The sequence below is a fragment of the Neophocaena asiaeorientalis genome, unplaced genomic scaffold (assembly GCF_003031525.2).
Source record: "Neophocaena asiaeorientalis asiaeorientalis breed wild unplaced genomic scaffold, Neophocaena_asiaeorientalis_V1.1 scaffold629, whole genome shotgun sequence".
Lineage (NCBI taxonomy): Eukaryota > Metazoa > Chordata > Mammalia > Artiodactyla > Phocoenidae > Neophocaena > Neophocaena asiaeorientalis.
In genome coordinates, this window is record NW_020175468.1 from 2,750,975 (window position 1) to 2,764,060 (window position 13,086).

The 13,086-nt window shown below is 53.4% G+C and overlaps 1 protein-coding gene across 5 annotated transcripts; it reads left to right on the forward strand.

Annotated features, from left to right (window-relative positions):
• The first annotated feature begins 211 nt into the window (after positions 1-211).
• MAMSTR (MEF2 activating motif and SAP domain containing transcriptional regulator) lies at positions 212-11,817 on the forward strand. Of its 5 annotated transcripts, XM_024768686.1 has the most exons (10): positions 212-250; positions 802-885; positions 2,021-2,059; positions 2,662-2,795; positions 2,974-3,158; positions 3,490-3,592; positions 3,767-3,961; positions 4,249-4,449; positions 4,528-4,582; positions 4,803-7,578. In XM_024768686.1, the coding sequence occupies exons 2-10, from the start codon at positions 828-830 to the stop codon at positions 5,084-5,086; spliced, it is 1,254 nt and encodes a 417-aa protein (XP_024624454.1). In that variant the 5' UTR covers positions 212-250; positions 802-827; the 3' UTR covers positions 5,087-7,578. The 5 variants fall into 5 exon arrangements, 2 of the variants coding, with proteins under 2 accessions (XP_024624454.1, XP_024624453.1); XR_003006332.1 differs by lacking the exons at positions 212-250; positions 802-885 and adding an exon at positions 11,765-11,817 and having other exon boundaries at positions 1,705-2,059; positions 4,803-7,083; XR_003006330.1 differs by lacking the exons at positions 212-250; positions 802-885 and adding an exon at positions 9,230-10,499 and having other exon boundaries at positions 1,705-2,059; positions 4,803-7,459.
• The last annotated feature ends 1,269 nt before the right edge of the window (positions 11,818-13,086 follow it).

A 13,086-nucleotide genomic window follows, 5' to 3' on the forward strand; every position in this document is an offset into this window, starting at 1 on the left:
GACGTGGAGGAGGAGCGAGCCGGGAACCCCGACTTCCGCCCCGCCCCAGGCCCTCCCAGTCCGTGCTCCCGCCCCTTCTCGTGATGCCTGGAGGGGCTCCTGTCTCCCCCCGCCCCTCTCCATCGCTCCCGACACGCCCCCAAAAGGGGGGTACGAGGCGGTCCCAGGCTGGTAGGGCGGAACCTGCCGCCTCCAGCTTTGACTGTGGGACTCAACCCGCTCCAGAGCACAGCTGAGCCGAGCCCACCTGGTGAGAAGCCCCTGGGGTGGGGGGTGGGAGGGGAATCCGCCTTAACTCTTCTGTCACCTCTCTGATCCTAGTCCCTTCCCCACAGACAGTGGCGGCTGACACCCACCCACGCCCTTCTCAAGTGCAGGTGGCAGAGACCCTTCCATTCCCCAGGGACCTATCGGGTCCCCTTTCCCCTCTTGATCAAGGCTGTTGGATTCTAGGCCCCTTAGAGTATTGAGCTCCTTCCCTTCACCCCCTTTTCCTCCCTCTCCTTTCATAGACCCGGGATCCAGGCCACCAGTGCCCTCCTTCTTAGGACCCAGGAGTCCCAGATCTGAGGTCCTTCCTCCCCCAGACTCCAGGAGTTGGGGCCCTCATCGCATCCTCCCTCACACCCAGGAGTCTGGGCACCCAGCCCCCTCCTCCCCCAGGATCCAGAAGTTATGGCCCAAGGCCGCTCCCATCTCTAAGTTCCTCAGGCCCTTTCCCTGCTGCGTTCACATGCAAGGGACGCCACCTGACCTCCACTCTGACCCTGCCTCCTGTGGGGGGCCTGCTCTCCCCGCCAGTCCAGGTGCCCATCCCAGCCTTGGCAATGACCCTGGCGGCTTCCTCCCAGCGCTCCCAAATCATTCGCTCCAAGTTCCGATCTGGTGAGAGTCTTCTCTCTGTGCACGTAGGGAAGGGAGTCTGGGAGTCCGCACGGCGGGGTGACATGGGAGGGGGGTGGTGACACATGCCAAAGGCATGTGTTTTCTGTGCAAGAGATTATTTATGTAAAGGAGGCCCCAGCAAAGGGGTGGAGTTGTGGTTGACAGTGAGTGTGCAAATGGCTGGTGCAATGCTCACGTGAATAGTGGGGAATGGGCGGCTAGGGGTGGGTGTGCAGAGGGCCAGGTACTGCAAAGGAACAGGGGCTTAAATTGACACCTGTGCAAATCGGAGGAGCACCCAGTGTGGAACTGTGGGCAAGGGGACAATGAGCTCTCAAGCCTTGAAAGCGGCAAAGGTTGCATTTCAGGTCCCAGCGCAGGTGAAAAGTGTGCAAGTGGATACAGCTGGAGGTAAAGTCCTGAGTAGACAGAGCGTACTTGAGTGTGCAAATGAGTCTGCTTCTGTGGTTGGGTGGGTGCGAAGACACCAGTAACCAAAGAGCAAGGAATGTGCAAAAGAGTGCATGTGTACAAAGAAATGTGCAAAGAGAGATCCTTGCTCCACAACTGGGGGGCAAATTCTGAATGCGTTAACGTGGCTCGGTGTGTGCCGAGATAGTGAGCCTAGGATGAAGAGTGGCAAAGGGTACCAGTGCACAGAAGTGCTGTAGATGCAAAAATAGAGGCCAGGGAAGTGCGTGTTTGAAGGTGGGTGTGCAAAGGGGGAGACTGAGGGGAGGCCCAGAGGTAGTGCAGAAGGGAGTGGGCGTGTGCAAAACGGGGTGCGGGTATGAAAGGGGGCGAGGTACAAACACTAAGATGGTGATTGGGCGGAGGATGGGGTGGGCATCGGCTGACGAAGGGGGCAGGTGGAGGAGTTGGGGGCAGGGCTGCCTCCTGCCTGCACCGCTGCCTGGCTCCTGGCCCCAGAACGGCTCTGGCCTTCGGCGCTGTGCTGGCAGGGAACAAGCAGGAGGCCCTGGAAGGGAGCAGGCTGCCCGCCCACCCGCCTGCACGGAGTGTGTAAGGGGGCTGGGCACACGTGTCCCGCCAACAACTGCAGCTCACACTCGCCTGCCAGGCCAGGCTCTTGGACACTCCCTTCCCGCCTTTCTCCTCCCACCTTCCTCCACAGTCCTCCAGCTTCGGATCCACAGACGCTATCAGGACACAAGTAAGTGTGGGCCCTGAAAGGGAGGGGATGGCGGCCCTACTCCCTTGGGGCACCCTGGAGTGCAGCTGCCACACATCTTGTTTCGGTTCCCGAGCCTCAGCCCCTATGCCCCAGGGTACATTGCAATCCCATCCTGCCCTTCCTCAGGACCCAGGAGTACAGATCCCTGGCTGCCCCACCCCTAGGAGCTTTTCTTCCTGCTCTTGGGCTTTTCCCACTCCAATGAAATGCATGGATCCAGATCCTGTTTCTTTGGAGAAGACAGGCATCCCACACCCCACACTTGGCACACATACAAATCTCAGGATGTGGCTTTCAGCTTCTTTCTCCCCAAGAACCAGGAGTGCTGGTCCCACCCCTGTCCCAGTAAAACCCCAGGAATCTGTGATCCTCAGCTACCACACCCCTCGGTGACTGAGGAGAAGATTCCTGCCTTTCTTCAGAATGTAAAATTCTGGGTCCCTAGCACTTCTGCCCTTAGATACAGGAGTCCAGACAACCTGCTCCCGCCACTTGGGTTTCACTCCCTGGCTCTGTCCTCTTGCACCCGGGGGGCTGGGGCCTCTCAGGGTCCTTTGCTGCCTCTCCATTCTCGGATCCAGATCCATGGATCTCAGCCGCAGACCCGGCTCTGGCTCCGGCCCCAGCCTCACCCTCGAGCCCAGCGTCTTTCCTCTTCAGCCCTGGGGTCCTTCTCCCTGAGCCAAAACACTACCCTTGGCGGTCCCTGAAGAAGGTGAGTCTCGACCAGAGTGAAGGGAAGTCCCCCTGAGAGTCTAGCCTTGGTCCTCCTTACTGCTGCCCATTTTGCTCCTCTCTGATGGAGACAAGCCGACCCCATACTTTTCATGGGGCTCTGGGGCAGGAAAGTGGGAATGGAGCAGAAGCGTTTGACATCATACCTGCTTTTTCAGGAGTCTCCCAAGATCTCCCAACATTGGAGGGAGCCCAAGCCCAAGAAGAACTTGACATACCACCAGTACATGCCCCCAGAGCCGAGACAAGGGTCCAGGGCAGACCCCCAGGCTGAAGGGTCGGCCTTGAGTCCCCCTGGACCACCTCCATGGGAATGGACAAACTCACAGCAGCCACCTCCTAGGTATGACCCCTGTTTTTGTTCTCTGGGAAGTTCAGGCTCCCAGCTCCCTCCTCCCCCAGGACGCAAGAGTCCAAATCCCCGGCCCCTCTTCCTTCAGTTCCCAGAAATCCTGACCTCATCCCCGAGAGCCTGAGCCACCTCCTCCCCACCCCCGCCCCCTGCCGCGGTTCCTCTTCTCTCAGGCACCGGAACTAGCCTCCTCTGTTCTCGCGGAGCTTCAGAACTCAGGTCCCTTGCTTTCCTGCATCTTCATGAGCCCGTCTTTGAGGACTCCAAAATGCCTTTTCTCTCTGCTCCTTCTAACCTGTTTTCCCTTCACAACTCTCGCCAGGATGAAGCTCAGTCCCCTCACTCCCTCCCCACCAGGAGTCCCCAGCCCCTCGCCCTCTCCACACAAATTGGAACTTCAGACTCTCAAACTGGAGGAGCTGACGGTGAGTTTGGGGAGCAGCTTCCCAGGCTGGCCCTCTCGCTCAGTGGGGACCCAGAAGTCTAACCTTGCAGCCTCTGCTCCATTGGAGATCCAGGACCTAGAATCCCACCCCCCCTCCCCTCCCCCTGCGCCCCGGAGCCCGCCTTGCACGGCCTCTTTCCGCCTCCCTCCCTAGGTCTCAGAGCTCCGGCAGCAGCTGCGCCTGCGGGGCCTCCCAGTGTCTGGGACCAAGTCGATGCTCCTGGAGCGCATGCGCGGCGGCGCCCCGCCCCGCGAGCGGCCGAAGCAGCGGCGCGAGGAAGGTCCGGCGGGTGCTCCCTGGCCTCGCTTCAGGCGCAAGGCTTTGGGAGCCGCTGGGAGGCCGGGCTCGGTGAGAGCGGGACTACGCGCGTGGACCAATGAGGAGAAGACAAAGCGGGACGGGGCGGGAAGTCGAGAAAAGAATAGCCAATAAAGTGTGTGGGGCGCGGTTAAGAGCAAAGCGGGAGGATCTTAAGGGAAGGGAAGCCAATGAAAGAATAGGGGGCGAAGCCGAAGGGAGCCATGGATGAGTGAAGGCCTGGGCCGGGACCAGGAGGTGGAGCCACAGGTAGCGAGTGGATAGGGTTGCTCCGAGTGGGCACGGCTTATAGGAACTCGCCCTCTTCGCCGTTCTAGTTGAAGACGAGTCGAACGTCTCACTCGCTGCCCGCTCCACGTGCCGCGGAAACCCTTGTGACGGCTCCGGCTCCGGCTCCGGCTCCGGCTGCATCGACGGCTCAGGCTCCAGCTCCAGCTCCAGTACCGATCCCTTCAGCAGCAGCCTCGACAGCCCTGACACTGGAGGAGGAGCTGCAGGAAGCGATCCGCAGAGCGCAGGTGAGAGGGAGCGGGCCTAGGGTCTCAGTCAGGATCAGGCTGGAGTCCCAGGTTCACGCCAGTTCTGCCCGTCCACAGTTGCTTCCGAACCGGGGCATCAATGACATCCTGGAGGATCAGGTGGAGCCTGAGGGTAAGAGCCGAAGTCCTAGATTTGGGGGGAAAGGGGGCCGAGGTTCTGGGCTTCTGTGTTCGCGGGAGGAATAGGTTGGTGTCTGGACTCCTGAGGTGTCTGGACTCCTGAGTCCTAGGGAGGAATGCGCTGGGGGCCTAGACTCCTGGAAAGGACGAATAGGGAGCTGGGGTCCGGATCCCTGCCTTCCTAAGCTCACACTTCATTCCTTCCCCTACAGACATGCTGCCCCCCATCCCCCTGGACTTCCCCGGCTCCTTCGACTTGCTGTCCCCCTCCCCGGACTCTGAAGGCCTCTCATCTGTCTTCTCTTCCTCGCTCCCATCCCCCACGAACTCCCCGTCCCCCTCTCCCAGGGGCCCCACCGACTCCTTGGATTGGCTGGAGGCTCTGAGTGGGGGTCCCCCACTGGGCTGTGGCCCCCCAGCCCCCAGCATTTTCTCTGCTGACTTATCTGATTCCAGTGGCACCAGGCTGTGGGACCTGCTGGAGGATCCGTGGTGATGGATTTTGGGATTTCCAGGGACTGTGAACTGGTGGGGGTGGAGAGGCCACAGAGATAGACTCCCTGAGGGAGGGGTTGGAACAACCAGCAGAATCCCTCCCACCACAGACACAAAATCAGAGACAACTCTCATGCCCACCTGGCCCCTGTACTGCTGCTGACATGCCAACCTCCTGGCTTCTGCCTGACCTCCATGTGATCCCCTCCATGGTTGTGTGGTTGGGGGCAAAGAGGTTTCATTTGCTGCTGACCAGGGCAAAACAAGCTGCTTGCTGCTTCCCTCAGAGAACTCATGGATGTTTTTGTTCCCACTTTCATTCCCCCATCCCACTGACTAGATGGATGCCTGTTGCTGGGGAGTCTGGAAGGTGGTCTGTGCTTTTTGGATGCAGGAGAGGGACAGGGAAGAGTAGGGAGAGAGAATAGTCTGCCAGACCCTTGGCTTCTGATTGGAGATGAGAAAAATCAGATGTGTCACATCTGGGGTCAGATTCTCTCGGAAGCAGAGTCTGAGACAAGGTTTGTGTGTATCCATGACTTGGGAAAGAAATGCTCCCAGGAGAAACCAATGAAGGAATAGATGAAACAGGACAGCAATGGGGGAGAAGACTAGCTAGAGTGTGATTTCAGGTGAAGTCCCAGCATTAGCCTGATCCCACGGGGAGCTTTACAGGATAAATTAAGTGGTAGAGTCTTTCCCACCTTGAGGCAAAGGGAACTGGGCCTTTGAGGCAAAGGGAGATCCCTGTTTGGGTTTATTCTTGCTGAATAACAAACCGCCCCCAAATTTAGAGTCTTAATTACCGTCTGTGATTGTTCACAATTCCATGGATTGACTGGGCTCAGTGAGGCACCGTGTAATGTCAACTAAAGCTGCAGTCCTCTTAGGGCCCAACTGGGCTGGAATATCCCAGATGGCGCACTCAGGTGCCTCTGGCACCTTGGCAGGGATGGCTAGTAGGCTTGACCCTACTGGGCTGTGGGATATCTGGACTTCTCTCATTCTGGGTTTGGTCTCAGTGCTCTCCCTCTGCATGTGGTTCCTTTCTCCAGCAGGTAGCCGGACCCCTCACATGGTAGCTCAGGGCCCCCCAAAGTGAGCATTCCTAGGGGAGGAAGCAAAAACTTCCAGTCTCTTAAAGACTAAGCTTGGAACTGGCACAACGTCACTTCCACCACATTTTATTGGTTAGTGCGAGTTAAGGTAGCCCAGGCTGAATATGATATGGGAGAAGACTACACAAATGTCTGAATGCCGGGGGCGTGGTCATTGGGCACTGTCTTTGGAGACCTGCCACTATACCCCTCTAGGCAGTCATGGGCCACAGGTCACAAGAAGGGGGCAGGATATAAACTCCAGGCACCTCAAGCTCAAGGGCAGTCTTGGGAACAAGGTTGCAGGGTAAGCCCTTAGCAGCAAACTATTTTAAAATATAGGTTTATTATCATTCAGGTATGGTGAGGCCAATAGATCAGGAGACAATTGCCATTGAAAAGATAGTTTGTTATTTTCACAGATCCCAAAGGAAGGGGGCATGCCAAGCTCTGCAGGGCACCAGGGTCAGTCAGGAGTTAGAGGGGAAGAGGAGAGACTTGGACAAGAGTCTTTACTGTGGTTTCCTTGCGAAGGAACAGATGAGGCAGGGTAAGCTTAGGATTGTCTAGTTTGAATAATTTCAGCAGGCTCTGGGGTGTAAGAGTTGTCCCCAGTTGCCTGGAACTTGGCCCTGGGGTGACTAGGCAGATGAATAGTGACCTGAAGTATAGAATGCCATAAAGGAAGTGGTTGGGGGTATGGGCTCTGGGTTGGTTGCTTTGCATGTGAAAGGCATACTTACATGTCCTTTATTACCTCTAGGAATTGGCTAGCCCTGGGAGGGGCAGTCCCTCCAATGTCAGCAAGGCCCCAGATGTCAAAGCACCAGAAATACAGAAATAAAAAGCCATGATTAATGCATAAAGCACACAGAAGCCGGGTGTTGGGTGCACAGAACTGGTAAGAGGAATCTGAGGGGACCTGGGCAGGCTGCCAACAGTGTCCACTACAGGTGGGAATGTACAGTGGATTAGTTATGTGTTACAGGACCTAGAACCAGTGACTTCCCCTGGCTTGCTGTCATGTCAGTTTCCTTATTTGTACCTACAGCCAAGTGTGGCTGAGAGAGTTCACTGAGAATGTCCATGAACTGGACCTGGCATGTGACATGTGATGATAAACATTAATCACCATTATTAGCTGCTGATGGACAATTCTAGTGCCTCGAAGTGTGTAAACTCTGGTGAACATTGAGGATCCAAGATAAAAATGGAAGGGAACCAATGCTCGTTACCATGAGGCAAAGGGAATCTTTGATGTCTTCCAAACCAATCAGGTAGAATTTGTCCTCCTTACTTTCCAGATGAATTAATTAAAGATCAGAGAAGGGGAGCGACCTGCTCAGTGTCACACAGACAGGAGGTGTTGGAGTAGGGTTTTTGGTTTTTTTTTTTTTTGCGGTACGCGGGCCTCTCACTGTTGTGGCCTCTCCCGTTGCGGAGCACAGGCTCCGGACGCGCAGGCTCAGCGGCCATGGCTCACGGGCCCAGCCGCTCCGCGGCATGTGGGATCTTCCCAGACCGGGGCACAAACCCGTGTCCCCTGCATTGGCAGGGGGACTCTCAACCACTGCGCCACCAGGGAAGCCCCTGGAGTAGGGTTTTAAATCAGATTAATATGTCTACAGCCTGTACCCTCAGGGTTGAAAAATCAAAGAACCTCAATCTCTGCTCTGGTGAAGCTCAGACATTTGCAAAGAGAGTCCCAAGGCAGGGTGATAGGTATTTTCATGGCAAAGGTACAAGGAATAGGAGGGGCGTGACTCCTAGAAAGTGACCAGAAGCTGCAGGGGAATGGGACAGGGTGGTCAGATAAAATATTTTCGCCAAGACTCAAAGGGTGAGGAGAAGCTGGTCAGAGGAACCTCTTGGAAGACAGCATCCTTGTAGAGGGAGAACATGCAAAGGCTTGAAGGTGTGAAGGGCGCTGCCACCTGGGGAAACTTGTGAGGTCGGGGTTCCTGGAATAAAAGGTAGGTGTTGGTGCTGTGGCAGAATTCAGGGCTGAAGAGGTGGGTGGCGGCTGAGTCCTACAGGACCCTTCACATCAGGATGAAAATTGCTGGGAAAAGGGTACAGTCAGCCCTGGAAAGATCAGAAGGGGTCTGGCAGGTCTTCCTCTGTCTCTCTTTCCCTTCTGACACTTCTATGCCTATACCCCTATATCAGTCTGTTCCCATCTCTGCCTGCCTCTGTGTCTTCACTCTGTCCCCATCTCTCCTGTGTTCAGAGGAGGGCGGCCTTGGGCTGAGAGCCTGTGGGCCCTGTGTGCAGTCTCAAAGAGAGTCAGGGCTAGGGGCGGCTAAGGAATTCTCTGGAAGGTGGAGATTTGAACGACAGACCCAGGATTGCGAGGAATGTGCAGGTTTGAGTCCAGAGTCTGAGGGACGGGCTTGGGTCCTGCATTCTCCATGGCTTGTCCCTCAGCCCTCTTCCAGACATGTCAGCTACTTCCTCCTGCCCCTGAGGCAAGGACTGGGCCTCCCCCAAGGGGATGGGGAAAAATGAGGGCTGGACCTATGGGGGAGCTGGGGGGAGGCTGAGGTCAGATGGGGACCCCTCCCCCCACCATGCTGCCATCCCACGATCTCAATGGAAGCATGAAAAACACCAAGAATATATTTGACAAATTACCAATTTATTTTATAGACGTATTCCCCAGAAAGATACATTCATATTCATTGGGTAGACTGGAGAAGAATATATTTTGCTTTTCTCCCCCTTCTCCTTCCCTCTGCTTCTCTTCTCTCCCCCCCAACCCCATTTCTCCCTCCCTCCCTTCGTATCTCTTTCTCCCTCCTTTCTCTGTTACCACATAGCTAACTGGCTGCTTCCAATCACTGACTTCTATTCTATTCTGCCTTTTACCTCTACGTTATTATTATTATTATTATTTTCATTATTATTTGGCCTCGCAGTTTGTGGGATCTTAGTTCCCCAACCAGGGATTGAACCTGGGCCCTCAGCAATGAAAGCATGGGGTCCTAACCACTGGACTGCCAGGGAATTCCCATCGTCCACCTCCTTTTTTCTTTCTGCTTCACCAGAGATGACCACCCCCCAGCTCCGAACTCCACCAACCACCTGAGATCCTCGTCATCATCGAGCACAGCCTCTTAGGGACCTGTGGGAGAATTTCTCTGGGAAGCACACCCAGGAGAGCTTGACACAGAAGCAGGTGCCATGGTGGTTGAGGGTCATCTCTAGGGCCAGATTCACCTGTGTGGACTTATCTCTCCATCACTAGCTGCCTGGCCTAGGGCAAGCCATTTAACCTCTCTGTGCCTCAGTTTCTTCATTCATATAATAGGAACAAGGGCAATAGTACTTTGTGTGGGTGGTGTGAGGAATAAATGAGTTAACCTGTGTAAGGTGCTTAGAACAATGCCTGGCGTATACTAAGTGCTCATTAAGTGTCAGTGACTGTCACCGCCCCACAGGATTGATTTGATTTCCACTCCTCTGCCAAATGGCTGTGTCCCCCCACGTGACCACCGTGTGTGTACGAGGGTTGCCCTGCCCTTGGTGTTGTCCAGCTATCTCATTTTCAGTCTGTCCACTGTTACCTCTTGTTTCTGTCAAATCTTGTTTATCCCTGATGGTGGATGATGGGGACTCCCATACCTCAGACAGCCTGGTGATGAAGACCTCAGAGCCAGGGCAGGGGGGAGTTAGATGGCTGAACTGGGAGGAAAAGAGGGAAATGGGAATTGTGAACATTTATTCTCTGGAAGACAGGCTCTTTCCTTCCCTTGGGCAAACTGCTTCAGTGCCAAACCTTCATTCAGACTTTGAACCCAGCCCCTCCCTATCTGGGGATCCTAGACAAGTCGCTTCTTCTCTCTGACCTCATAGATGACCAGGTTCCTAGGTATTTTCCCAAGAGAAGTGAAAACATGTTTGCATAAAGACTTGTACACAAATGTTGATAACAGCATCATTCATTATAGCTCTAAACCGGGGAGAGCCCAAATGTCCATCAGATGGTGAACAGATAAGCACCCCATGGGACACCCACACAGTGCAATTCTACTCAGCAGTGAAAGGGTGGTGAATGGTCGATACCTGCAAGGTTATGAATGAATCTCAGAAACATGATGCTAAGCGAAAGAAGTCAAACACAAAACACTAAACATGGAACGATTCTTTATGATTCTAGAAAAGGCAAAACTAAAGTGACCAGGAGGTGTAACCAAGCAGGACCCTATGGAGCCTTCCCGGAACAGATCCCCCTACGTCCTCCACATACCTCTTGTCTGTAGAAACACTTTAGCCTCCTAGGCCTTCCCCGAGTTACAAAGAATAAATTTTATCTGAGAGGTGAGATATGCAGAAGCAAAGGAAAAACAGTCTAGCAAGACAAAATAATAATAGTTTAGCCATTAAACAAAGTCAAGGACCTTTAGTTCCTCCTCAAGGGCTATAGATAATATTCTGAGTCATATCCTTTGAGCTGTTTTGCAGATACTGAAACCCCCACCAGGTGGAAGAAGTTAATTGTATGCTGCCCACAAGAATGTAGACCCCAGACTGGTTGGAACCAGAAGATTGATGATGTTGACTCCCAATTACCTCACTACCAACCAATCGGGAGAATGTCCAAGAGCTGATAACACACACCCACAGCCCCTCTCCCTTACCCTGTCTTTAAAAACCTTTCCCTGGGCTTCCCTGGTGACGCAGTGGTTGAGAGTCCACCTGCCAATGCAGGGGACATGGGTTCGTGCCCCGGTCCGGGAAGATCCCACATGCTGCAGAGCGGCTGGGCCCGTGAGCCATGGCCGCTGAGGCTGTGCGTCGGGAGCTTGTGCTGCGCAACGGGAGAGGCCACAACAGTGAGAGGCCCACGTACCGCAACAACAACAAACAACAAAACACCTTTCCCTGAAATCCATCGGGTCTTTTAAGCACTTGCTGCCTGGACTCCTTGCTTGGTGCCCTGCAATAAACCCTGCACTTTCCTTCACCACAACCCGGTGTCAGTAGATTGTCTTTACTCCACGTGGGCAGGCAGACCCAAGCTAGGTTCAGTAACAGAAGCAGCTCAGTGGTTCCTTTTAGTATATTCACAGAGTGGCCCATCCAGCAGTACAATCAATATCACAGCATTTTCATCACCACAAAGAGAAACCCCATCCATACCCATTAGCAGTCACTGCCCATTTCCTCCCAAACCTCTGCTCCTCCCACTAGGCAAACACTAATCTACTTTTTGTCTCTGTGGATTTGCCCGTTCTGGATATGTCATATGAATGGAATCACATGGGGTCCATTGTGTTCAGCTTCTTTCACTCAGCCTAATGTTTCCAAGGTTCACCCATGTTTTAGCATGTACAGTATTAAAATGGAGCAGGACCCTATGGTCCTTCCCCACCATGTCCCCTGCCTGCCTTTTGTCTGTGGAAAACCTTTAGCCAAAGAATAAATTTAATCAGAGAAGTGAGAAGATACAGAAGCAAAAAAAGCAGTCAAACAGGACAAAACAGTAATAGCTTAGTCACTAAGCAAAGTCAAGGACCTTTGGTTCCTCTTCAAGGGCTATAGATAATACTCTGAGTCATGTCCTGTGATCCATCTTGTAGATACTGAAATCCCCACCAGGTGGAAGAAGTTAACTGCATGATGACCAGCGTGTAGCCATGACATAAGCTGCCATAATTCTGAGAGTTGTCCTCAAGGAAATGGGAACAAACTGACCCTGGAACTGAAGACTAACCGTACTTAATCAAGATGATGCTGGCCAGACCACCAATGACCAATTTCAAGATGACGGTCAGAGCTGGCTGCTATTTCTGCATGGAGCCCCCTCCCTCTGTCTATAAAAGCTCTTTCCCACTGATTGTCAAGGAGGGCGAGTTGGCCTTTGGACAGAATTCCACCCTCACCCCCACCCCAGTTGCCAGCATCGAAAATAAGGCAAACTTTCTTTTCCACCAACTTTGCCTCTTTATTAGCTTTTGAGCGGTGAGCAGCCAGATCCCCACTTTTCGGTTCCAGTATTTCACTCGTTTTTCTGGCTGAACAATATGCCATTTTATGGATCCACCATATTTTGTTCATCCCTTCAGCAGGTGATGGACATTTGGGTTGTTTCCCCTTTTTGGCTATTATGAATAATGCTGCTCTCAAACGGGTGGATATTATGTATATAAATTGTATTCACTAAAGCTGGGAAATAAAGACCAAGCAGAACAAAATGGTTGGTTTACAGACACATCCAGAGATGGTAAAAGGATAAGGAAAGGTACAAATATGCCAGCAAAAGTGAGAATCACCATTAACTGCAGTGGAGGGAGAGACGCTTTCTGGGTGTTTCCATATCCTGACAGCCTCCCTGGTGTGCAGTAAAGGGTTAACTCAACAGTCTTGGGGTGCTTAAACCCTGCACATTCCAAAGAGAGGACTGACCAATGATCAGCTCCTGGGACATAACCTCTAAGCTCTTGGCTTGTCCTACCTGATAAGAGTGTCTTTGTTTACTTGGGGCCTTGGACCAAATGGTATCAGCTTAACTTCTGGAGGTACTGGAGACTGAGTAGCTGAGGTCAGTCACATGGGCATCCAGCCATGTAAAATCCTGGACACCAAGACTCGTGGGAGTAAAAATCCTGGACACCAAGGCTCGTGGGAGCTTCTCTGGTTGGCAATACTTAGTATGTGTTGTCACACATCGTTGCCGGGAGACTTAAGTGCTGCTCATATGACTCCACTGGTAGGGACAACTGGAAGCTTCCACCTGGTCTCTCCTGAACTCTACCCTGTGCACCTTTTGCTGACTTTAATCTGTATCTTTTCACTGTAATAAAACACAAACATGAGTATAACGGCTTTCCTGTGAGTCCTTCCAGCAGATCATTGAACCCGAGAGCGGCCTTGGGGTCCACCGACACACCAGGTCTTAACT